Raw genomic sequence first — 27,957 nt, 5'->3', positions numbered from 1 at the left:
GTTGTCCCAAAGATGCTTTTTCAAGAGGCAAGTGAACTTTCTTGTTTTTTCTTTTGAAGACATTTCGCTTCTTATCCAAGAAGCTTCTTCAAGAAATCTCTGACAGGATAGTGGGGACAAACCTTCAAACTCTTCCCAAATAATGTGCCATGTTCAGGTGGCTATGAAGTAGCCTTAAATAAATAAATAAATAAAAAACACCTCTTAGATTAGAAAGCTGTTTTTCTTAACTGCTTGAGGCTCTGTTATTTCCAACCAGGCCCTCTGCTGTGTATATTGCTCCAGCAATATATTATTTTATTTGAACTAGCCTATCTTAAATGCAAAATACATTTTTAAGCACCCTAAAAACCAAAACATTTCCAAATGCTTGAAACGATTCATTTTTCAGGGCCAGAAATCTAAAAATACATTTATGGCAGAACAGTTTCAAAAACTGCATTATTTTGGTAAGACACAAAAATGATTAGGGATATATAGCATTATTTGTGATAAGAATTTGCATGGAATTTGTAGAAAGATATGTTCTGTACAGCCCATTTTTTGTAACCATTTCCAGCTTGAAGGCAGGATATCCTTACGCCAGTGGCGTTACATCATACTTTTTGAATACATGCTATGTGTCACACTGACCTGGTTAACATTTATTCTTGTAAAAAAAAAATCCAATCGGCCTGACTCTTGTTTTTAATCCATTCTTTATGTAACATGGAAGGATGCAAGCAACCAATGATTATCTTTTGAGCTTTGGTTGATGTGATTTCACCTTATCAGTGGGAAAAGATCTGTATAATTCTAGTGTACATAATATTTCATAGCATTATTTCTTAAATTGCCTTTGGACTGACAAAGAATCAAGACATTGGATTACTCACTGTATCAGTGAACATTACCTCCATTTTTCTTATTAAAAAAGGATGGTATGAGATTGAAGACCAACAATTATACTTGAAATTAATATTTTCATAGATCAACCAGTAACTATCAAATTCATTAATGTCACTGACCAGGGATCTTTACATAGGTCATTATGACAATGATTCAGTAAGTTATTGTTTTCAGATGAGCCAGCTGGCAATAGATTTATTTAAGATTGAACATGCAGTTGTACTGTAGACCCTCTAGCAAATTCCCCTGGAATGAAGGAAATGAAAGGTTAGATGACCAGTTCTTAGAAACCTGTTGTCATATCTTTTACCTACCTTCATAGTTCAGAGCCAGTTCAAGACATTTTGCTGCCAGAGGCAAAAGATCTGGTGATGACCCTTCCTCACTGAATAAACAGATGTTAATAGAGAACTGATAGTTGTAGCTTTCTTCAGAACTGATTGAAAAATAGCATCTATCATTGTAACTTAAGTATCAAATTAATCAAGGAGCACAGGATAAGTTATGAAGTATATCCACAGCTCTGTCTTCCAACAAGAAGGATTATCCAGGTAATTCAGGAGCCACTGCTGAAATGTTGGCGTTGCTATCCAGTATCTCTGCTAGAGATCACAACTCTTTCCAGTGACAAGGCTGACCTGATAGTATCCTCACTATTTTATCAATTGTAAGCTCACTAAACATAAAGGAAATGAACTGCTTTGTTACACAAAACAGTTTATATGTCTATGGAGATTCTCAGTCATCCAGGTCATGGTTGTCCCAAAGGTATTTTTTCAAGAGGCAATTGGACTTTCTGGTTTTTCTTTGAAGATATTTCACTTCTCATCCAAGAAGCTTCTTCAGCTCTGACAGGATGGTGGGTCCTTCCATTTCCCACCATCCAGTCAGAGCTGAAAAAACTTAGAACATAGAATCATAGGGTTGGAAGGGATCTTTGAGGTCTTCTAGGCCAACCCCCTGCTAGAGCTTCTTGGATGAGAAGTGAAATGTCTTCAAAGAAAAAACAGAAAGTCCAGATGCCTCTTGAAAAAGCACCTTTGGGAAAAACAGGTTATAGTTTCTCCATTATTTTGTAGTTCTCAACGTATGATCAGTTGCTTAGCAACCATTCAAAATTCTGACATATCTCCCCTGGGATACTTGCAACCTGGTTCTGAAGTACCAACAGTCCCACACCACCAGTCATATTGTCACACATCAGGCACTTGGCAACTGGCCTGCATTTATGGCTGTTTGCAGTGTTCTGTGATCACATGACCACATTTTACAACATGTTTGCTGAAACCTGGTTAATAGCAAACAGTTGGTTCAATGAACGTCCACAGCAGTCACTTGTGGTGGCATTTGCTTAATGACTGCCACAAAAACAGTTATCATATCAGGCATGGTCACATGAACTATCTGTTTTATGACCATATGTAATGGGCAGGTTTACAATCATAAATCAAGGACTACCTATAAAGATGGAAGATGATTATGATCTTATTTTTGTATGTCAACTTCAGTAGAATGAGCATTGATTATGATTAACCCACAAAGATCCAGCGTAGAATAGAGTAATTTCTTATTATCCCAAAAATAGAAGTTTCCTCATGTATAACTATTACTAAAAATATGAAAGTAAGCATCCTTTCTTTTCTTGTTTTTATTTGCTCTACAGAATGGCAAAAATTGACCTTTATTCCAATTAACATTGATAGTTTTGTATTGTTTTAAGGTCCTGATATCTTTTTCCCATTTAGTGTTTTTCAGGATTTGAGAATTTATTACAATAACTACCCAATGATAAGTGGTTTCTGGAATCAGATAGGCTTATTGACTGATCAAGGCTTATAATACACTTCTGCACTGTTCATGTCATTATCTACACTTCTGAACGTTATTTGTAACGTTATTTGTTACACCTCTTATATATTTTGAGTGTCTTTTTCCCTGAGCACAAAAACAACTTGGAGAAAGTGATTTATGACAGAAAATGAACTAAGAGAGAAAATCTGCCTATCTTTCTTATTGCAAGATTGGAAAAAACTCTTACATCTGGCTGCATTTAATGCCTAATTCAGCTTGGTGGTTATAATTTACACATAAACAAATGATGTTCATTTGTTTTTATGGCCCACCAAGCCACGCCCACAGAACCGGTAGTAAAAAAAATTGAATTCCACCACTGTGAATGGACATGAAAAATGCAGTGTTTTGCATGAATAAAGGGCTGCTTGCTTAATGTAATAGGAGTAATATATAACAAGTGAAACGTGTGAGAATAAATGGAATGTTTACATAATAGTTGTTCACTGATTAGTTATGGATAAATGTGTAAGGAGTGCTTGTGATGATGTGGGTGATATGTTGGTTGTGGACGAGAATGCTAAACTTTAGTACTTCATTTATTGAGTAAAGGAAGGAAAAATGGTACAGACTGAAGCATATAGAGCAGTCCTGTAAAACTGGTGGCCTGCGGCCAGATGTGGCCCATGCAGGCCACACCCTCCCCAGCTCCGCAAAGGTAAAAAACATCCTGCTACGTCATGATATGGCCAGTGATGCAATCGAGTTTGACACTCCTGATATAGAGGGATGTAGCTGATGACATCTTGAGAAAGAAAGAAAGGTGAAAAATCAAAATATTGCAATGTGAGAATGTAGCAAACTTAAGTTTTCATTCTTGAACACTTATCTTTAAGAGATGCATGCTTGAACCCATCCTTGAAGTTCTTTTTTTTTTTTTTTGAATTTATATCCCGCCCTTCTCCGAAGACTCAGGGCGGCTTACACTGTGTTAAGCAATAGTCTTCATCCATTTGTATATTATATACAAAGTCAACTTTATTGCCCCCAACAATCTGGGTCCTCATTTTACCTACCTTATAAAGGATGGAAGGCTGAGTCAACCTTGGGCCTGGTGGGACTTGAACTTGCAGTAATCACAAGCAGCTGTGTTAATAACAGACAGACTTAGTCTGCTGAGCTACCAGAGGCCCTTTTGCATTCTTGCCTTTGCATTATGGAGTCATATTCTAACGATAAATGTATTTGGGTCAATATAAAAGGGGTGAAAAACGATATTGCCATAGGTCTATACTATAGGCCACCCAACCAAACAGAGGAAGTAGATGAACTTTTTGCTAGTCAGCTAACTAAGGTATGTAGGAAGCACATCACAGTAGTAATGGGGGATTTTAACTACCCTGACATCAACTGGGAAACAAACTCTGCACCAAGTGGAAGATCCAACAGGTTCCTAACAAACCTAGCAGACAACTTTGTTTCCCAAAAAATAGAGAAGGCAACAAGGGGATCAGCCATACTGGACTTAATTCTCACTAACAGAGATGAAATGAGAGAAGGTGTTGAAGCTACAGGAACCTTGGGGACAAGTGACCACACAATATTGGAATTCGACATTAAGCAAATACAAGTAGTAGAACAAAGTCAAACTAGAGTCTTGGATTTTAGAGAGCTAATTTCAATAAACTTAGAGAGAGCTTGAGAAGGATTCCATGGATGAGAATCCTCGGGGAAAACAACTCAAGAAGCTTGGGAAATTTTGAAAAGTGAGATTATAAAAGCGCAATCTAGCACAATACCAAGGAAGAAGAAAAATAATAGATCTCAAAAGAAACCAGCATGGATGCATAAAGAACTATCTGACAAATTGAAAGACAAAAGGACAAATATAAAAAGTGGAAAGAGGGGCAAATAACTAAGGCAGAATATCAGCAAATAGCCGAGCCTGTAAAGATGAAGTGAGGAAAGCTAAGGCTCACAATGAACAAAGGCTAGCGACAAAAGTAAAAATAACAAAAAGCTTCTTCCAACATGTTAAAAATAAGAAAAAAGTCAAGGAAACAATTGGCCCATTGCTGGGAGAAAGTGGCAAGAAGATGACAAGCAACAGGGAGAAAGCAGATCTACTTAACTCATATTTTGCATCTGTCTTTACACAAAAGGAAAAAATAATCCAACCTATCAAAAACAGCACTACAAAAAACAGATTAGAAACACAAATTAAAATAAGGAAGAAAATGGTAAGTGAACACCTGTCTACCCTAGACGAGTTCAAATCACCAGGACCGGATGGATTACACCCCAAGGTTCTGAAGGAACTGGCAGACGTGATTTCAGAACCACTGAACTATATCTTTCAAAGATCCTGGAGCACAGGGGAGCTGCCAGAGGACTGGAAAAGAGCTGATGTAGTTCCCATCTTCAAAAAAGGAAAAAAAAAACAGATCCGGGAAACTACAGACCTATCAGCCTGACCTCAATACCGGGGAAGATTCTGGAAAAGATAATTAAGCAACGAATCACCGAACACCTAGAAGCAAACAAAGTAATAACCAAAAGCCAACATGGGTTTGTCAAAAACAGATCATGCCAGACTAATCTTATCGCATTCTTTGACAAAATGACAAAATTAGTAGACCAGAGGAATGCTGTCGATATAATTTACTTGGACTTCAGTAAAGCATTTGATAAAGTAGACCATAACCTACTACTAGATAAAGTAAAAAAATGTGGGTTAGACAGCACCACCACCAGATGGATTCGTAACTGGCTGACCAACCACACTCAACGTGTAGTCCTCAACGGAACTACATCCACATGGAGGAAAGTATTCAGTGGAGTACCCCAAGGCTTTGTTTTAGGCTCAGTACTCTTCAACATCTTCATCAATGACTTGGACAAGGGGATAGATGGGGAACTCATCAAATTTGCAGATGACACCAAGCTGGCAGGAATAGCCAACACTCCAGATGATAGACTCAAGTTACAGTCTACATCTTGACAGACTTGAACATTGGGCGCTATCTAACAAAATGAAATTCAACAGTGAAAAAAGTAAGGTTCTACATTTAGGCCAAAAAAACAAAATGCACGGTACCATATATGTGGTACCTTGCTCAATAGTAGTACCTGTGAGAGGGATCTTGGAGTCCTAGTGGATAACCATTTAGATATGAGCCAGCAGTGTGCAGCAGCTGCTAAAAAAGCCAACACAGTTCTGGGCTGCATAAACAGAGGGATAGAATCAAGATCACGTGAAGTGTTAGTACCACTTTATAATGCCTTGGTAAGGCCACACTTGGAATATTGCATCCAGTTTTGGTCGCCACGATGTAAAAAAGATGTTGAGACTCTAGAAAGAGTGCAGAGAAGAGCAACAAAGATGATTAGGGGACTGGAGGCTAAAACATATGAAGAACGGTTGCAGGAACTGGGTATGTCTAGTTTAATAAAAAGAAGGACTAGGGGAGACATGATAGCTGTGTTCCAATATCTCAGGGGTTGCCACAAAGAAGAGGGAGTCGGGCTGTTCTCCAAAGCACCTGAGGGTAGAACAAGAAGCAATGGGTGGAAACTGATCAAGGAAAGAAGCAACTTAGAACTAAGGAGAAATTTCCTGACAGTTAGAACAATTAATAAGTGGAACGACTTGCCTGCAGAAGTTGTGAATGCTCCATCACTGGAAATTTTTAAGAAAATGTTGGATAACCATCTGACTGAGATGGTGTAGGGTTTCCTGCCTGGGCAGGGGGTTGGACTAGAAGGCCTCCAAGGTCCCTTCCAACTCTGTTGTTATGTTTGTTATGTTATGTTATGTTATGTTATGTTATGTTATGTTATGTTATGTTATGTTATGTTATGTTATGTTATGTTATGTTATGTTATGTTATGTTATGTTATGTTATGTTATGTTATGTTATGTTATGTTATGATGCAAGTGTTTGGCAACAGGCTTGCAAGCAAGAACTGTAAAATGCCAGTCACATGACTGCCGTTTGCAACCTTCACTACTGGCTTCTGATAAGCAGAATCAATGGGAAAACTGGCAGGAATTTGCAAATGGTGACCATGTTACATCATGTTTAATGACAGTGTGGGATTTGCTCAACAGTGGCAGCCAGAAGTGCTGTTGCTTACCAGCGCATCACGTGACAACACATTCCATGACTATGTTGCTTAGCAGTGAAATTCCAGCCCCAATTGCCATCGTTAAACAAGGACTACCTTTACTTCACTTCTTTCCTCTGCATAAAGTTGCTTATCTTGAAAGGAAATACACACACACACACACACTATGTGCTAAAATGATGTGTGATCTGGATTCATTCTAGTCACAAAGCCCCTATGACATGATATCAATAAAAATCACAACTATCTGTAGAATATGCACTAAAACCAAGTTTTATTTGGAATTAAACCCTTCTGTTTCTCTAATGTGCATCAGCTCTCAATTATCAGCATTTAGCAAAAGCAATATATCCAGCACTGCACACAATTAGTATTGTATTCAGTGCTTGTATTTGGAAATTGTAATAATGATAGTAGAGATATATGTCTAAAAATATGACAGGGCAGAACCCATTTAAGTTCAAAACATAATGAGCTACTGTGTAGAATATAAAATGTCAATTCCTTCTGAAAATGTCACATGATTGAATCTAGTTCCTTTTTGTTGAACTTCTAGAACTTATGTGTTTGTTCCTCTTGATACCATTTTCTCCGTTTTTACTAGGTGGCTCCAGCTAAATGATTTTATCATTTAAAAAAAATTACTTTGTGTAACAGTTTTTCAGTTGCAATTTTAAAACTACAGTATGTGAAGGTGCATCAGATAAAATTATGACAGATACTTTGCTTATTTCAGTTGTGTAACTAGACATGTCCTGTCACTGTAGTCAAAATGGATTTGTTAATGCCCTTAAATCCATTTTAAGTTATGAATATCACTGAAGTTCAGGGATCAGCAGTGTGGGAGGTTAGACCATTGGTCTTTCTATTAGTATATGATCTAGTATGGTTTCCAGGATTTTCAGCCAGTGTTTTTACCCCTTAGATAACAAAGAACTGATCTATTTTCTTTTACCTTTGGCCAAAATCATTCTTATCCAAGCAGATTTCTGCCTCTTTTAAATATTTTCCCTCTTTTTTGTGCCCTTATAAATTGTCTCCCTTGCCTATAATATGTTCTGAGAATTTAGGAGGTTGTAAGAGCAAATTGTTCTATTTACTCACCTTTTGTGGACCTGTTTTCATCAATGGAATGAGTTAATTGGATGCCATCCTTTCATTTATATCGATTTCTTGTACATTTATTTGTGCAATAACAGTGTATTATTAATATATGTAAAGATAGTGTTTCCAAACAGTTCTTCTTCCCTTTAAATATGTAATGTATCAGCAGTGTGATTGTTTACCCAGTGTAATTCTAAATCAAATACAGTACTGTTGATTTGTATTCTGATAGTCTCCTAGCACTTCAGCTTTTCAGTAAGCTGTCTCAATTGTATTGTGAGTGCCTATAGTAACATAATGCTTTCATCAGTCGGTTGTGTTTACTCAGGAAGGATAAATTAATTAAATACTGGACAAAGTGTTACTTGACATTGCTTTAACATTTATTTAAGCTTAATATTAGAAGTTGGCAAGAGTGAAAATGAAGTGTGAAAGATTCATGACACTTAAAGGCCACTTAACTTTTTAAAAGGCACATATTCAGCTTTCTCCATTGTCAAAGTGCAAAAATTATCTGTTATGAGGGCTAGGGCCATTAGATGAAACTAGTAATGGTCAGGGAAATAGACTTGTAAGAAGTCCTTTAGGATTTGTTGAGACGTACAAAGGAATTTTACATAGGCATTTAAAAGGAAATTTTTAGTATTCCTATAAATTTATTGTGTTTTTCTGGTTTGACTTGTATTCATGTTAAAGCAATAGGGAGCAAGTGGAATAGTTACAGGTGTGAGACATATATAGTGAAGTCATGGGAGGCAGCCATTTTAGGGTTTATTTATTAAATTTATATGTTGCCCACTTCACTGTCCATGAAGGTGATTCTGGAAGGTTTACAATAGGCATTTATAGGCACAGGATTTCTGGGTTCAGCCTTGCTGCCTACTTTTTCCCCCATGAGTTCAACAAAATTTATGATCCACTAGCGGTTCCTGGATTTTTGCTGCAATAGTTGGTGGTTGTCCATATTTCTGTTATCTAAATACGGTAACTCAAAAGCAGGGCCCCAATAGGAGCCTCTGTGAAAGAGAATTGAGGAAAGTAGGAGTAAACCAGTGAGGAAAAGGATATTACTTACTCTTCCTCCTCCTCCTTCCCTCCTTAGGAAAAGAGAATGGGCATTGTCAGCTGAAAAAATCTGAATGAGCACTTGATTTTAGAAGGCCAGATATCCATCCTTTTCCTTTTTCCCATCCACCCTCCTGAAGTTGCTGAAGAGCAGCCCTTAATGCCTAGGTACTGTCCTATCATAGGTGCACCCTATTTGAGATGTTTGACTAGAGGCCCTGAGCACTACACTTATAAGTTATAACCAGTGGTGAAATCTGAACCGGTTTGCCACCGGTTCGCTGGCTGTGCATGTGTGTTGGGCACCAAATGCGCACATACCCATTATGTACCAAAAGGAGGCTTGGGAAGGTAAGTAGAACAATGGGGGTGGGGGGGCAATCAGCGAGCTTGGGAATGTTTTAAAAAACTTTTTAAAAGGCACATATTCAGCTTTCTCCATTGTCAAAGTGCAAAAATTATCTGTTATGAGGGCTAGGGCCATTAGATGAAACTAGTAATGGTCAGGGAAATAGACTTGTAAGAAGTCCTTTAGGATTTGTTGAGACGTACAAAGGAATTTTACATAGGCATTTAAAAGGAAATTTTTAGTATTCCTATAAATTTATTGTGTTTTTCTGGTTTGACTTGTATTCATGTTAAAGCAATAGGGAGCAAGTGGAATAGTTACAGGTGTGAGACATATATAGTGAAGTCATGGGAGGCAGCCATTTTAGGGTTTATTTATTAAATTTATATGTTGCCCACTTCACTGTCCATGAAGGTGATTCTGGAAGGTTTACAATAGGCGTTTATAGGCACAGGATTTCTGGGTTCAGCCTTGCTGCCTACTTTTTCCCCCATGAGTTCAACAAAATTTATGATCCACTAGCGGTTCCTGGATTTTTGCTGCAATAGTTGGTGGTTGTCCATATTTCTGTTATCTAAATACGGTAACTCAAAAGCAGGGCCCCAATAGGAGCCTCTGTGAAAGAGAATTGAGGAAAGTAGGAGTAAACCAGTGAGGAAAAGGATATTACTTACTCTTCCTCCTCCTCCTTCCCTCCTTAGGAAAAGAGAATGGGCATTGTCAGCTGAAAAAATCTGAATGAGCACTTGATTTTAGAAGGCCAGATATCCATCCTTTTCCTTTTTCCCATCCACCCTCCTGAAGTTGCTGAAGAGCAGCCCTTAATGCCTAGGTACTGTCCTATCATAGGTGCACCCTATTTGAGATGTTTGACTAGAGGCCCTGAGCACTACACTTATAAGTTATAACCAGTGGTGAAATCTGAACCGGTTTGCCACCGGTTCGCTGGCTGTGCATGTGTGTTGGGCACCAAATGCGCACATACCCATTATGTACCAAAAGGAGGCTTGGGAAGGTAAGTAGAACAATGGGGGTGGGGGGGCAATCAGCGAGCTTGGGAACGTTTTAAAAAACTTTTTAAAAGCACTTCTCTGGAACCGGTAGTAAAAAATGCTTTTAAAAAGTTTTTAAAAACATTCCCAAGCTCGCGTGCCACAGCTGTGATCATTAGAATCTTTTTTTTAACCTTTTTAAAGTATTTTTTGCTACCGGTTCCAGAGAACCGGTAGTAAAAAATGCTTAAAAAGTAAAAAAAAAAAAAAGTTCCGAAGATCAGTTGAGTAACACACAATCATTGGAACTTTTATAAAAAAAACTTTTTAAGCATTTTTTACTATCGGTTCTCCGGAACGGGTAGTTAAAAATACTTTAAAAAGTAAAAAAAAAGTTCCGATGATCGCACGTCGCTTAACTGATCTTCGGAACTTTTTTTAAAACTTTTTTTTTACTACCGGCTTGGGTGAACCAGCCCGAACCGGTAGCATGTCATCCTTGATTATAAGCTAAACTTTAGCAAAAAAAAAAAAGTATTATTTTGTTTAACTGTACTGGCTTCAACATGAAAACTTTCCTTTTTTTGAAATGTCCTTCAGGTGTCACTGAATGTTTCTCAGCTGAGATGCCAGATAAAACACCAGAGAATAAAGAAACTTTAACCAAGAATGAAGGTCAGTATTGTTTTGTTTTCTTCTTGAATAATCCTATCCAGGTTTTTAAAGGACAGATAACATCCCTGTTTGTCAGTGTAGTTGAAACATATAATCCTTGTCACATTTCTTCGATCAAGGTTACGTAGTAGACTTAGAACTGCAAAGTTTCCATGAAAGAATAGCAATAGAAGAAGATAATTCAACCAAATACTAGTTGGCTAAGGAGATACTAATGTCTAATCTTCGCTATATGAGAGAGGGATAGATCTGATACTATAATGATGCATATTTATACTTTTTTGGCATCAGAACCATATTTTAGGTGATCCAATTTTATACCAATCACAGTTAATTCAAAAGAGTTTAATCCCACAGAGGTGGATGTAGAGTAGCAAAATGAACAACAGTGGAGGCATTATAGAATAATTGTTTATCTATTTTTCCTAACTGAGTTTTGAAAACCAAATATAATAACATAAATGGAAAAAATACTTCTACGAGGTTAATGTAAATTTCGTGATATCCCCATCTTCTGAAAGATGGTGATATGCAGTCATAACAAAGAATAGAATTCAAAATATTTAGATGAAACATGCAGTTATGGTATTTAACTCATAGTCTGCTTTGTTGTTATATTATTCTTACCTTATCATACCTAATGCTAATGTTCATGAGCCATTGTAATTTGGCTATCTTGCCAGGTATAAGTATAGATCTTTCTGAAGGAAGACGCTGTGTCTGCAACCACTCTCTGCAAAGTGATGAGTTTCAGATATAAATTATTTGTCAACTTAAAACACTTAGTCTTCATAAAAATGTCATATAGTACACCTATTCTTGTCTTGGATATTTTTTTTAAAAAAGATATGACTGACTGAAATAGGAGAGCTTAATAAAATGAGTAACCAACTGATCTTTTTCTGAGTTTGTTTGTTTAAAAATTAAGCTTTGAGTAATTTATCTAATTGTGCTCTTTTACATTACCACTTTTGCCTTGAAAAACTATTGAAAGATAAGCAGGACGTTAGGCAAGGCATTTTTGGGGCAAGGTACTTAAAAATATTTCTGAGAAGAATGAGAATGTAGATACATTTAAAAAAAAAAAAGATACTCAAATATTATGGTGATAGTTCTGTAGAAGTCTGACTGTTACTCATGACCTTTACTTAGTTGTTGTCCAATAACTTTAGTCATCCTTCTATTTCTTTTGCTGCCACCTTTATCATATTGTGAAAAATATGACAAGCATACATTTGTCCTCAGATTCCATAACATTCCCAAGTCTCACATTCTACAGATACATTTCCCAGAATTCTAGGTCCTGTATTATTTGGAAAATCACTTTTTTATGCACTTGTAATGTATTTCCTAAAATTACCATGTTTTCCCAAAAATAAGACCTGGTCTTATACTAATTTTTGATCCACAAGACGTAATAGGGCTTATTTTCTGGTTAGGTCTTATTTTCAGGGAAATACGGTTGTGAAGGTTCCAACAAATGCCCTAATAAACCCATGAGCCTCAAGACTAAATATTTCTGTGTGGCTGATGATCTTAACCGGGGCAAGGTAAGGCTAATATTACTAGCATTCTGGAAAGTCATGCTAGGGCTTATTTTCTGGTTGGGCCTTATTTTTGCCATTTAACTTTTTCAGTAATTATTTGCTGCTAAATATTTAAACTAGAAATGTATTGCAGAATTTGTTTTTTTCCTCTAAATATTAGAAATTTACTTTTTAAAATTCAGACCAAAAAAAATGGTTTTAGGTTCTCCACATACACTATGACTAATGAAAATAAAATAGCTTTGAACCACAACTTGAATTGCTTGTTTCTACTAAGCAGAGACAAATTTAATCACAGTTTAAGGTTTAGCTTACACTGTGATTAATAACTACAGGAAACAGAAATATTCAGTTTCTTTCCAAAGGTGCTTTTTTGAAAAGGCAACTTGACTTTCTTGTTTTTTTTCTTTGAAAATGTTTCCCTTCTCATCCATGAAGCCTTTTCACAACAAAAAAGCACCTTTGGGACCACCAAAACCTAGATAATTGGGAATCTCCATACACATCCCAGTCTCTTCCTTACAGCAGAAGATGGAGGAGTGTGTAAGTGTGTGTAAGTTCAAGGCTTATGATGTTCTTATTACATGAAATCATGACCTTACAACTTATACATGAACCAACTCTGAAGTTTTATTTATTGGCTAGGCTTACACACCATTTTCAGCAGTGGTTTATTTTTACCGTGGTTTATTGAACAAAAGATCATAGTGACCTTTTCACTCATTACTATAAGCCATGAACAATGATCTACAAATCACAATAGATGGCTTTAAACATTAAATTGAGCTGAAATGAAACAAACCGCTTTGTGACTTAGTATGTTCTGTGACTCTGGCTATTGCTTCAGCAGATAATTTATGGCAGTTTTGTAATCAGTTTTAAAGAAAGTGAATTTCATTTCTTAAAGCTACATGTAACTCCATGACCAAAAAGCTCCATTTTAAAGAATGTTCTGGTTTATATTCTTTTTACCCAATCATGTAGGTTAAAATTTTCAGTGAACAACAGCAAAACGAATAGAATTAGTTAAAAGATAGGCCTTAAGTTGAGGGCTTTTAGATAGGGCATATTGTTTTTCTCCTGCTTTTCCACATAAAATCCTTTTGATCAATAAGAATAACCCATAATTCTTGACTTAGTTCATTATATCTCCTCAGAAGTGAGATGCAAACATGAAGCATAAGTAGGAAATGTTTTAGAGAAATCCATATACCCAGTCTCTGGCACGTGAGACTCCTTACATGATTTTTCAAGGGATCATAAATGGGATAATGGATAAAAACAAGACTTGATTTACTTCAGTCCTTCTTAACATAAGTTTTTTATTTATTTATTTATTTATTTATTTACATTTATATCCCGCCCTTTTCCGAAGACTCAGGGCGGCTTAAAGTGTATAAGGCAAGTTCTCAATCTAGCTAGAGTTCTGGGATTTCTCTTCATTAGAAACCCCCCACCTCTTTTTTTTTTTAAATATTGGCTGGTTGTTTCACATGCTCATGCTCATACAATACTATACAATACAATACAATACAATACAATACAAAGGAAATAATGATGGTTACTTTTTTTAAAATAACTATTTCTTTAATCACCTTATTTTATTTTACTAAGTGTTGTTTTTATATTGTTAGAACCACCCCAATTGGCTTGGAGTCAAAGTAAATAAATAAATAACAGAAAGAAGAAAAGTGTATATCAGATTAGTTAGAGTGAAAGAAAAACAAAGAAGAAAAATAAAATAAAAACAAATTTTAAAAAATCTTAAGAAAGCTAAAAAAATTCAGCCTCCCCTTTATCTAAGTAATATATAATTCTAAATATATGTTTTTAAAAACCTGTTTGAAGAAAAATTAAGGCTTTGTTCAATTTTAACATTGATTCATTGTGTAAATAATGAATTAAATCCAGAATTTACAGGATCATATTGCCTATTCTGGAAGTACAAATCAAACTTGAAGACTGAAATTTAATTAAGCCACATTTTGGGCCTAAATCCCAAGCATTCTTCCATTACTACCTAAATCACCTTATGTAATAAGTAAACCTTATTCTGAAAAATTGCCTTTCACATATTCTAGAAAATGCAAGTTATTGAATGAAGTAAAAGCTCAATTACTAAGCAAGTTAAATTATAACTTTAGCAAATGTGCAAATATTAAGATCTAGTTTTTTGTTGTTGTTTTTAAAGCAGTTTAGTTTTCAGCATTCTATCATAAATTTGCACTCAAGAATCCTTAGAGTTGGAGTTATGATTTCTCGCCTCCAAGAAGCTAAAACTGTGCATACATTTCATTTATAGTGTAATAGTTCCAGGACATTTGATTGCTGATGTAATTTATGCCTTGTGGGTACATTATTGGTACAGTATAAAATGACATGGTAATGGAAGCTCAATTTTAAGCTGACACAAAATTGATTTATGACATGGCCCTTCATAAGGGCATCTTTTTGCATTTTGACCTGCTTTTTTACTTTTGTTTCAGCAGCTTCTATTACAGCAGGAAATCCTGATCTGTTTTCCTGGTATGGTTTGCTGCCAAGCTATTTCCTCCACAGCTGGCTAATTTTGGGGATGTAGTAATGTTTGCTAACAAGCCATTCTTATTCTTCTGGTAAATCTATTTTTTTCTTCTTATTTTAGCCCTTGATTTTTTCAAAGTTTTCAAGGCATCTGAATAAATCATTTTAGCAATTTTCCCCTTTTCCCTTATTCTTCCTGAACAGCTGCAGGGGATAAATTTATCCAAATTCTTTGTATCCCCCTACCTTCCCGGTTTTTAATTTTTTCCCTTTCCCCTCCTCTCTCGATCCTTTTCCTTTCCCTCAAACATAGGTCATGATTTTATTTTAGGATGCATGCTGTCAAATGCTACAGTTGCAAGGTAAAATCCGTGCCAATAAAAATGCCCACTTTAAAGTTAATAACTTTTAGGAACACGTACAATGAAGCAGAAAGAAAATAAAAGCACACATTTACTTCAGATACCTTCTTTTTAAAAATACGTCCTCCTGACAGACTGAAGTAGATGGCTGCTTATGTAAGAACAGAAAAGTAATGTGTAACAAAGAGTCTCTATAATAAAAATATAACATACACTAATATAATGGTGTGTTAATTATCTTTACAAGCATAAATCTAAAATATTACAATATATGAAATAAAAATACATATCTCCTAAAACAAGATAGCTAGTACATAAAAACCCTGTGTGACGAGTTATGCCTTATTTTCATAATGGCAACACAGAATTTGGCTACTGCACAAGTGAAAAAGGGTTTTCAGGTGTTCTAAGATAACTCATATAAAAATTGTCCTGATCTTCCTGGGCATTTACGTATTAGGAACATATTATGTTGTTCTTAGTTGCAAAGTCGTGTCCAACCCATTGCAACCCCATGACAACGTTCCTCCAGGCCTTCCTGTCCTCTGCCATCCTCTGGAGTTCATTTATACTCATGTCTACTGCTTCAGTGACTCCATCCAGCCACCTCATTCTCTATCGTCCTGTTCTTCTTTTGCCCTCAATCTTTCCCAGCTTTAGGCTCTTCTCCAGTGAGTCCTTCCTTCTCATTAAGTGGCCAGAATATTTGAGTTTCATCTTCAGGATCTGGCCTTCTAAAGAGCAGTCAGGGTTGATCTTCTCTAGGACTGACTGGTTTGATTGCCTTGCAGTTCAAGGGACTCACAGGAGTCTTCTCCAGCAAAGGCCTCAATTCTTTGGTGCTCAGCCTTTCTTATGGTCCAATTTTCACAGCCATACAATGCAACTGGGAAAACCATAGCTTTGACTGTACGCACTTTTGTTGGCAGGGTGATGTCTCTGCTTTTTAGTAAGCTATCTAGATTTGCCATAGCTTTCTTCCCCAGGAGCAAGCATCTTTTAATTTCTTGGCTGCAGTCCCCATCTGCGGTGATCTTGAAGCCCAGGAAAATAAAGTCTGTTACTACCTCCATTTTGTCCCCATCTATTTGCCAGGAACTGAGAGGGCTGGATGCCATGATCTTAGTTTTCTTAATGTTGATTTTCAAGTCAACTTTTGCACCCTCCTTCTTCACCTGCATCAAGAAGCTCTTTAGTTCCACTTCACTTTCTACCATTAGAGTGGTATAATCTGCATATCTGAGGTTGAGCATATTATAAGCAGACCTAATACCCCTGCAGAATTTATAGTATAAACATGCAAAGTTGTTTCAATACTTCGTCACTACCTGGTCCAGAGCACAGTATAAACATTGAACACAGAAGCTGAAACTGTCAATAATTCTTCCTGGAGGTATCCAGTCCTTTAGATTAACCGAAAATAACGTTTTTTTAAAAAAGTATGTTGTAAATGGTTTGAGGTGAAAATTGGGGATTGATTAATTATGTACCATCCATTTGGTGTCAACTCTTAGTGAGCATATAAATCACTTTTCTCCATGACAATCTGCTTCTTGATCTCTCAGGACTTCAAAAGTTGTATCTTTGCCACCTCCTTGCTGTTAGTTGTCCTCTTGTTCCTTCTACCATCCATTAGATCATTCTTCAAGGAGCTACATCTTTATATAATATGTCCGAAAATAGATGCCTTTCAGCTTGGTCATTTATGGGCAGATTGTTTTGATAATCCATTTGTTTGTTTTCTTGGCTGGCTGTTGTATTCTGCTCCAACGCCAAAGTTCAAAAGCATCAATACTTTCTCTATCCTGCTTGTTCAGAATTCAGCTTTTGCTTTCATACAGCATCACAAGGGAACACCATTCCTTGCACTGTTCGATCTCTCTACGTATAAATGGAGATATCACAGCATCTACACTTATTTTCCAAGTTGTCATGACTGATCATACTAAATGCTGATCTGTGATGCATTTCTTAGCTGCTGATCCCTTTATTGTTGATAATTAGCAGGAGCTGTCTACCACTTCTGTAACTTCCTTATTGATTCTAAGGCTGGTTGATTGTAACTGTTTCCATTAGTGTGGGCTTCTTTATATTTATATTTAATTTCAGTCCCATTTTTTCACTCTGCTCCTTAATTTTTATTATTAGAACATGCAGATCGTTATTCTGATCCCATCAGTACAGATCCCTCACATCCTTGACATACACTGTTTCAACTCCTACTCTCAAAACGACGCTATAGAGCACTGCACACCAGAACAACTAGACACAAGAACAGTTTTTTCCTGAATGCCATCATTCTGCTAAACAAATAATTCCCTCAACACTGTCAAACTATTTACTAAATCTGCAGCACTACTATTAATCTTCTCGTCGTTCCCATCACCCATGTCCTTCCACTTATGACTGTAACTTTGTTGCTTATATCCTTATGATTTGTACTGTAATTGATTGTTTCCTGATTGCTTAATTGTAGCCTAATGGCTATCATTAAGTGTTGTATCATTAAGTGTTAAATTTGTACCCTATGACTATCATTAAGTGTTGTAACTGTTGTACCTTTTCTTTTATGGTATCTTTTGTGTTAAATTTGTACCCTATGACTATCATTAAGTGTTGTAACTGTTGTACCTTTTCTTTTAAGGTATCTTTTCTTTTATGTACACTGAGAGCGTATGCACCAAGACAAATTCCTTGTGTGTCCAATCACACTTGGCCAATAAAAAATTCTATTCTATGCTATGCTATGCTATGCTATGCTATTCTATAAGTTTATCAACATAGAATAGGTTATTGATGCTTCTATCTTGACTTTTAAAATCATGCTTATCTTCCTATCCAGCTTCCTTCAATATATGTTCCACATATGGGTTGAATAAATAAGGGGAGAAAATACGGCTTGTTTATCAATCTGAAGGCATCTGTTTCACCCAGTTCTGCAGCTTCCTGAGCTCTGTATATACATTTTGCATTAGGACGGTGAGATGTTCTGGGCTCCCGCCCTCTGGAACGAGCTCCCCCCAGGACTTCGCCAACTCTCGGACCTTAGAACCTTCCGTCGTGAACTTAAAACACACTTATTCAGGTGCGCAGGACTGGATTAGATTTTTTAGCTTTTAAATTTTAAATTTTAAATTTTATACTGATTTTAATTGGTTTTATTACTTTTAGTTCAATTGGCCGGCTAAATATTTCATTTTAAAATTATTTTAAATTCATTGTCTATCTATGTATTTTAATATGGCTGTACACCGCCCTGAGTCCTTCGGGAGAAGGGCGGTCTAGAAATTTGATTAATAAATAAATAAATCAATCAATCAATCTGAAGGCATCTGTTTCACCCAGTTCTGCAGCTTCCTGAGCTCTGTATATACATTTTGCATTAGGACGGTGAGATGTTCTGGGTTTCCCATTTTCCTAAGCACATTTCACAGCTTCACATGACTGACACAAAGACTGACACTTTGCTAAGCAAGTCCAACACTGTTTTGCTTTAATATCCAGATTACAGCTCCTTACTTGAGCATTAAATAATTCCCACTTGTAAACCTTGATAAATATTTATTTTGCCTTTTGTCAAGGGTACTGATATTTATGCCCTGGTATATGAGAACAACAGTTGAGCCTTTTAACCTTCCAAATCTTCTCAGGAAAGAATATTAGCTGAAAACATCTTTAACAGGATGGTTGCCAAGTTGGATCTTATATAGTTGAAATCCTGAGGAGAATATTAATGAGTCTTTTAAAATGGATCTTTAAATACAGTGGTTACCATGGCTTTTGCTTGGTGTGTATCCAGTTAAGACTACAGCATTCCAATCAGCTGTGATCCAATGTTCCTTTTAATCAGGTCTATAGAACTCAGATGACATGTGAATTTAAAGTGTCATACATGTGAAAACTACAGGAATAATCTCATCAGTGTCCCACATTTTAAAAGTACCAGAAAAATACCTGAAATTTGAGTATAGTTTATTTTCCACTGATTTTTACTATTTTCCAAGGCAGGCGATATATTCTTAATTTAAAAGAAAATAGGAAGCACAGTTCTACAGTATTTATATTTGAGAGTAAGTTCATTAAAGGCCTCTGGTGGCTCAACAGACTAAGCAGTCTATTATTAACACAGCTGCTTGCAATTACTGCAAGTTCAAGTCCCACCAGGCCCAAGGTTGACTCAGCCTTCCATCCTTTATAAGGTAGGTAAAATGAGGACCCAGATTGTTGGGGGCAATAAAAGCTGACTTTGTATATAATATACAAATGGATGAAGACTATTGCTTAACACAGTGTAAGCTGCCCTGAGTCTTCGGAGATGGGCGGGATATAAATTCAAATTAAAAAAAAATAAAGATATGCAATAAATCTTGATGGGGAGGTTTTACTATGAGTTCTAATCAGGTGTTAGGATGGGAACATTCTTCTAGATTTCTTAATGATTGAGGGTGTCTGAGATCAAATTTGATTCCTTTAGAATTTTTTTAATGTTATCTGAAATTGTTGGCATGTAATTGCTACTATCCATAATGCTCACCAAACTTAAATTGCATTTCAAGGTGTCCGATCTCCATTTTTAGATGACAGCATAGACAGGCATTCAACTTTTTAGCAATTTGTACTTTATGTTGATGCCAAAGGGCTTTTGCTAGTGAAAGTAAATAATTAAGTTGATACATATATCAGAGGAAGCAATTAAATATAATAAAAGGTCTTGTTCAGGCTCACCACCTTAACCTCCTGAAGAAATAGGTACTTTAGCTATTGCCTTCATTCTTAAAATTTGTACTTTTGTTTACAGAGTCAGCATATTGCTCCCAACAATCTGGGTCCTCATTTTACCAACCTTAGAAGGAGGGAAGGCTGAGTCAACCTTGAGACCATGAGACACGAATTGCCAAACTGTTGTTAGTTGGCAGTCAGTAGACCTTCCCTGCAATACTGCATTTTAACTGCTGTGCCACCATGGTTGATAATGCTTAGAGGAATACAGGGGTGGGTTCCAATTTTTTTTACTACCGGTTCTGTGGGCGTGGCTTATTTGGTGGGCATGGCTTGGTGGACATGTGACTGAATAGGCGTGGCCAACTTGAAGTCACTCAGGGCAAGGTGGGGCGGCACCTTGCTGTGAGTGACATCAAGTTGGCCACGCCCACTCAGTCACAGGACCAATGCTGCAGAGACAGGGCAGTTTCTCCTGGGGGACAGCCAGAGCTTCACCGCCACCTCTTTTCCTCAGAGGAGCTGCCTCCAAGTCCTTGCAAAGTGACACACACACATACACACACACCCCACAATACAACACAACAGACTCACACACAATGTAAAAGCAGCTGCACTTCACCCAAAATGGCCCCTGCAACAGCAGGAACTTCACACAGCCACAAAAAGCTCAAAAACCAACTTTCACACTTTACACACACATAACACAACACAACTGACTCTCTCTCTCTCTCTCTCTCTCTCTCTCTCTCTCTCTCTCTCTCTCTCTTACACACACACACACACACACACACACACACACACATACAAATGCCACATACAGCTTTGTGAGATTCTGTGTGTTTGTGTAGTTAGAGTGAAACACTACCGAAACACACCAAATCTCAGAAAGCTGCACAAATATTTTATTATTTAATTTAATTTATATTTTTTAGATCAGGGGTCTCCAACCTCAGTAACTTTAAGGTTTGTGGACTTCAACTCCCAGAGTTCTTCAGCCAGCAAAGGCACTGAGGATATAGATTGCAGGCAGGCAGGCAAGCAGGCAGGCAGGCAGATTCAGTTGCTAGCTGATGCAACTGATTGCAGAAGCCAAAGAAAGCGAGCCCAAAAGGAGCAGTAATTATGTAAGTGGGGAGGGGGGATTGGGTGGGCCAGAGGAAAAAAAGATTTTAAAAGGCTCCTCTGACAATCCCAGCTGAAGTTGCCTAATAGCAGCCCAGAACCTCTTAACTCAGGTGGGATCACCAGAGGAGCCTTTTAAAACCTTTTGTTTTAACAACCTCTTCGGCTGAAGAGGTTGTTAAAAAAAACAATTTTTAAAGGGTTCTGATGATCCCTGCTGAGCCGCGCAATCATCAGAGGTTTTTATTTTATTTTTAAAAGCCTTTTTTTGGCTGAAGAAAAGATGCTTTTAAAAGTAAAAAAAGCCAAACCTCTGATGATCGGGGAACCGGTTCGGGGGCGTGGCCAGCCAGCCATTACTACTGGTTCTCCGAATGCCAGCAGATTTTTCCTACCAGCTCTCCAGAACCGGAGCGAGCCGGGAGCAACCTACCACTGCAGGAATAGGGATATAAAGGCAGCGTATACATTTTATACATAACTGGAATAAAAATGTAACAGCAATGGTTTCTCCCCCTATTCAGAAAGGAATATTTTGGACAAAACTCTGATTTAATAAACCTGTGCCTTTTGGACTCTGAACTACTTTCAATTAATACTTTTCTATTTTTTAAAAACCTTTAAAATCCCAGTGAACTTTAGATTTAGACGGATGATTAAAAAGATATTGTTGTATTAAGCTATATTGTTAAATTTCAGTTTTTTAATTGACTACTTCTGGTTTCAATTATCTTTAAAAGAGCTTGCTGACAGAGTAGGAAAAGCAGCCAGTATTGATGTTATATAAGTAATAAAATATTGCTAGAAACAGTTAATGTTTTATTTACATAGGTCAAAGTACTGAAATATATTTCTTGGTTTGGGGATATTGTGCTTTTACAGTACAATAATTTAAAATCTGTAAGTTTTCAGATGTTGAGTAGAATAGAAAGTTCTTACTATATCATTGTTGTTCTCGGAATATAAGGTTTTTTCCCTAGTAATGTTGTTACTTTTTAAAAAAAGCACTCTTGTTAGGTTTTTTTTTATCTTGGATCTTGGATCTTTTATTTATTAAATATAAATTATATTTGAAATGCATTGTCAGAACAAATACATATATTTACTTGATTTATTTCTTTAGTTCAATTCTTGGTTTATTGGGTAGAAATGAGGAAATGAGGAAAGAAAACAAGGTTGGGAATAGGATTTGACTCATAAGAGGTTTGTGATCTCCTTAAATGTTCCTTTTTCTGGTTCTTGAACAACATTGAAAAGGAAGGAGCTAAACCCATATTACCTCTTAGTTGTAAATTATTTTTCATTTTCTTTATTCATCTAATGTGCTTAGAAATATGTATTGTTTTGCACCAATGTGCCAAATACAAGTTGCCTAATGACTTTTGCAGAGATACCTTCATTTCTACAAAATGCTAATAGTAATTGCATTTTATTATAAATTGTATTTTTTAGAAAGTTTTTTAAAAACGAAGTTAAATATGATAGCATGTATATGTATGCAGGTAAGGGAATGATTTAAATGCCCAGGTTGAACAGCAGCTTTCCAGAGGAAATCCCGTTTAGAAAGTCAGTTGTGGAATAAAGTAAAAGCCACCATGCCAACATCATATGGAGGTATTGATGCATCCAAGATAGAGAAAGTGGTGCACCAAGGTTGTATTTTTTCACCTTTCTTATTAAACCTAACTGCTGAAGTGATCATGAGGAAGATGGAATTTGAAGAATTAGAAATTGGAATAAAGATTGAAGGAAGGATTATTAACAATATTCAACTGTGTTAACAACACAACCCTTCGCTCAGAAATCAAAAAAGACCTGAAAAATCTAATGAAAAGATTAAACAATAAAATGAGAAATTTGGCCTTTTCTGGACATGAATAAAACCAAGCTCATGACCATCATGAGGAATAGCAATAGCACTTAGACTTATATACTGCTTCACAGTGCTTTACAGCCCAAGTGGTTTACAGAGTCAGCATATTGCCCCCACAACAATCTAAGCCCTCATTTTACTGACCTGGGAAGGATGGAAGGCTGAGTGAAACTCAAGCCAGTGAAAATTGAACAGGCAGCCCAGCAGGCAGCAGAAGTAGCCTGCAGCACTGCATTCTAACCACTGTGTCCCTACAGCTCATATGATGGAATGGAATGGAATGTCATAACAACAGTTGACTGTGATTAGATCAAGTGCATGAAAGACTTCACTTTCCTACAAGCACAGATTGAATAAAGCAATGAATTAAGTATCGAATCACAGTATTGGGTACTTTGTATTGGATTGCACAGCAATGATGAACGTTAGTCGAATATGGAAAAGTAAGGACATAAGTATGGTAACTCAATGCAGATGTGTAACCTACGATTGTGAAAGTTGGACCATGAAAAAACTAGATAGGAGGAAAATTGATTCATTTGAGCTGTAGTACTGGAGAAAGCACTTATTCATTCTGTGGGCAGAAAAGAGGACAAGCACACACACAGACACACACACACACACACACACACACACACACACATACTAGAGTGTATAAACCCAGACATATTTCTGGAAGATAAAACCACAAAATTCCACTTTATTTATTTCAGCCATGTCATATGAATAAACTCACTGTAAAAGTCAGGTATGCTTGGAATATTGAGCAATAAAGTAAGCAGAAACAAGGCTGCCAAAAACATGGCGACTAGGTACCATCAAAGCCAACACCAGCCAGAGCATAAAACAACTGAAAAAAATCATACAAGATTGGAAAATATGGAGGGGGCTGGTCCATGGAACTGCTGAAAATCAGACATGATTGAACAGATAGTATCATTGTAATAAAAAAAATCCCCAAGTGTGATAAAGGAAGTATGCAAATGTAGTGTCCTATCAAAGCCAGCATCTGAGCAAAGCCAGGGCTCAGAAGTCACCAGAAAATGTTATCTGGCCATCTCCTGGCAAGGAACACCTTTCTGGAGTACTTGTGGGCAATCTCCCATCCTTTTTCATTTTTCTGGAAAGGTTCAAAGAGCTGCTTTGCTCGTCATTTTTCTCTGTGATTGTCAGTTCCACTTTTATGGACCTATCTTCAGTCTCTGGAAATTCCAGCAGGAATACATTCCTAAAGGTAAAGAAAACAAGGTTGAGGAAGGTATTGGTTTCTATACCAAATATCTTATATTTTTAAAAATGGGCCTTTTTAAACTGTCTGATTGGAGAACGCCACTTAGGTAAAGCCATCTATCCTCCCTCCCTCTCTTCTGAAATACAACTTCAGAATCTGTCTTTATGCAAAGCATGACTTAATACAGCTTTCTTCAGTGATTTGGAATGACTGAATCTGGAATCCAGCAGGCCACCTGCTCCTGGTTTAATAGATTGCCAGCTGTTGTAATTAAGAGATGGAAATTTCCAGGGCAAACTGTCATGATCAAACTCCCCCCTCCCTTTTTTGAAGGAAGATGTTGAAAAAAGAAGGAAGTATGCTTGAAACTAAGCGATGATAACAGGGGTGCTGTTTTTCAAAGCTTCACACCATCTTGATGACAAATAATCAATTATTCTAATACTTGTAACTTAAAGCAGTACAATCTATTAACCAGCTGTACAAAATCAAATCTGAAAGCATTTCTTTAAAAATCTTGATCTTTTTGTTGCTATGGAGATGAGCATAAACAAAATATTAGCATCTGTTTTTATATATGATACGAGGCAAAAAGGTTAATCTGTTGCATCTTGGCTACACAAATCAAAGCTTCTCTTTCAATTAAACTTGCAAAATTCTGCAAGGTTCCTCCCTTCTTAAGTATTTAATTATTGTGTTTAACAAAATAAAGCTGATTTATACAATACACTAGATTTTTTCATTCAAAGATACATATGATAACCAAGCAGAAACACTGGATACTTTAGTTTATATTGGGCATTAATAGCAACCTTGTAAAAATTAATTGCAATTTTCCTGGCTTCTGCAAACACCAGGACAATGTGCATGCCATTGGCCTGGCCTACTAAAGCGCAGTGAAGTTGGAATTATTACTTTAACTCACTTGTCAGTTGTCATATGAATATGATTGATTTGTATAGGGCATGGATGGAAAAGCCATTATTTGGTTTGTTGGCTTGTGTGTTGTGGAAATACATGAACTAGTCCAGGTTAGTGAACAGCTAATTTTTTTAACTGTTGTTCAATGTGATTCGTGATCCGAATTTAACAGGTGATAATCAGGTAGTTTTATGTATCACCTTACTAATCATGTTTAGGAAGAAAATGCTACAATTGCTTATATAAATATGATAAGTACTTAATTATAAAAATCTTCTACTACGTGGACCATTGGCATGCTTCCAGACTGAAGTTTCCCCCTAAGACACATAATGAAGCTGTTTTATATATTTTTCCTTTAATGGCTGTATTTGGACATAATAATGAACCATAATAGTTACCTTACCAGGACTTTGCTGTATCATAACTAAACTACTGTATTGTGTTGTCCTTAAGATACAAAGTGTAGCAATTAATTAATATGCAGTATTATGTCTGTATTGAAAAACATGTTTTCTTCCTTTAACGTACAAATAAGGCCTAATTATTGGTTTACAAGGGAAAAAACTGGTCCTACCAATGTCTTGTTCCCTAAACCATTCAGGCCTTTAACATTGAAACCTAAAACATAACATAAAACATCACCATCAATTATCATTTGCAGAGTTCAGGGTCCTAAGCATTGTTTTAATAAGTTTTGGTGATACTGAAATCCCAAACTATTATTAAAGCATATAATGTAAATACATTGTTGAATAGGCATTTTGTTTTTTTTATTGAAAAAGTTTTACAAAGAACAAATTTTTAAACCATTGTTCCCCCCCACTTCCCCCCTCCCTCCTCCCTCCTCCCTCCTCCCTCCTCCTTCTCCCCCCACAACCCCCCCCCAGACTTCCCAGAACAAAATGCAGGGTATAACATTTATCGATCATAAGCTAAAATACAAAAATCTAAGTCATATTCACACTCTTCCAACACCCCCTTAACTCCCCTTTCCCATTTAAACATATACATTAATATATGCCATTCATAACATTATTCATAAACTATTTGGTACTTTTTAGTCCGATACTTGTTTTGAACATAATCAATCCACCTTCTCCACTCCAATACATATTTTTCTTGTGTGTGTTCTTTCAAATACGCAGAGATCTTTGCCATTTCTGCTAAGTTAGATACTTTAAGTGTCCATTCTTCAATCGTAGATAAATCTTCTCTCTTCCAGTATTGTGCAACCAAAAGTCTCGCTGCTGTTATTAAATTTAGAATCAACTTAGTCTCTATAACTGTACAGTCTGTAATTATACCCAATAAGAACAGTTGTGGAGTAGATTTTATCTTCTTCTTCAAAATATTCTGCATAATTGACCATATTTTAATCCAAAATGCTTTGATTTTTTTACAAGTCCACCATATATGAAAATAAGTAGCATCCTCACATTCACATCACCAACATTTGGCTTGCATATTTGGATACATACATGTCAATTTTTTAGGGTCTAGATGCCATCTATAAAACATTTTATAAAAATTCTCTCTTAAACTTTGTGCTTGTGTAAATTTGACATTTCTAACCCATATTTTTTCCCATGTTTCCATCATTATAGGTTGTTGAATATTTTGTGCCCATTTTATCATACAATCCTTAACTAATTCTGTTTCAGAGTCTATTTCTATCAATACATTGTACAACCTCTAAATATGCATTTGACCTTGATCTCTAATTTGTTTTACCAAATTTTCCTCATTTTGCATAATACCAATTTTCTCATCTAATCTCCATCTAGCTTGCAACTGTCCATACTGAAACCAAGTATATAATTCATGCCTTCATCTCTAAGTTTGTTTAAAGATTTTAGTTGTAGCTTACCCTTTTCTACAAAAAGAAGTTCTTTATAAGTAACCACCTCTTGTTTTTGTTCTATATTTATATTCTCTATCGTATGGCTAGGAATTACCCATACTAGTATCTTATAATCTAGCTTGTATTGATATTTCTTCCACACCCTTAACAAAACATTTCTAAGAATATGACTTTTAAAACTCTTATCCACTTTCTTATCATAGAATAAATAGGCATGCCATCCATACAACAAATCATGACCTTCTATGTTCAAAGTTCTTTCCTCTGTTGAATTAAACCAGTCACTGATCAATGAAAGAACAACTGCGTCATAATACAATTTCAAATTTGGCATTTTTAGACCCCCTCTTTCACATGTATCTTGCATTATCTTTAATTTTATTCTCATTTTTTTACCCATCCAAATAAAATTACTAATCCCTTTTTGCCATTTCTGCAAATTTGCATCCTTTTTAAGTACTGGTATCATTTGAAACAAAAATAAAAACCTAGGCAGAACATTCATTTTTATTACTGCTATCCTTCCCAGTAAGAATAATTGTAAATTCTTCCAATGTTCTATTTCTTTCTGTACTTTCTGCCACAATACTTCATAATTATTTTTATATAATTTCACATTCGATGCTGTGATATATACTCCTAAATATTTAACCTTAACTATTTCATATCCAGTTATTCTTTCCAATTTATCTTTTTGTTTAATATTCATATTTTTAGTTATTATCTTAGTCTTCTGTTCATTCACTTTAAATCCAGATACCTTACCATATTGATCAATTATCTCTTTCAAATATATAGCA

General features: G+C 36.1%; 1 protein-coding gene across 5 annotated transcripts in view; it reads left to right on the top strand.

The window, feature by feature from the left end:
• The window catches only part of PLEKHG1 (pleckstrin homology and RhoGEF domain containing G1), a 132,495-nt gene that overhangs the window by 30,656 nt on the left and 73,882 nt on the right, over nucleotides 1–27,957 (top strand). For 4 of the 5 annotated variants that reach the window (XM_058169557.1, XM_058169548.1, XM_058169575.1 and 1 more), the window contains one exon: nucleotides 10,918–10,992. In XM_058169557.1, the coding sequence (XP_058025540.1) occupies nucleotides 10,918–10,992 (75 nt within the window). Of the gene's footprint in view, nucleotides 1–10,917; nucleotides 10,993–14,845; nucleotides 15,155–27,957 lie in introns of those variants that run through there. The other variant, XM_058169592.1, reaches the window with a different exon arrangement.

Source organism: Ahaetulla prasina, chromosome 1, assembly GCF_028640845.1.
Source record: "Ahaetulla prasina isolate Xishuangbanna chromosome 1, ASM2864084v1, whole genome shotgun sequence".
In the NCBI taxonomy this organism is placed as follows: domain Eukaryota; kingdom Metazoa; phylum Chordata; class Lepidosauria; order Squamata; family Colubridae; genus Ahaetulla; species Ahaetulla prasina.
The sequence above is the reverse complement of the archived record's forward strand: the minus strand, read 5'-3'. Positions and strand labels throughout refer to the sequence as shown.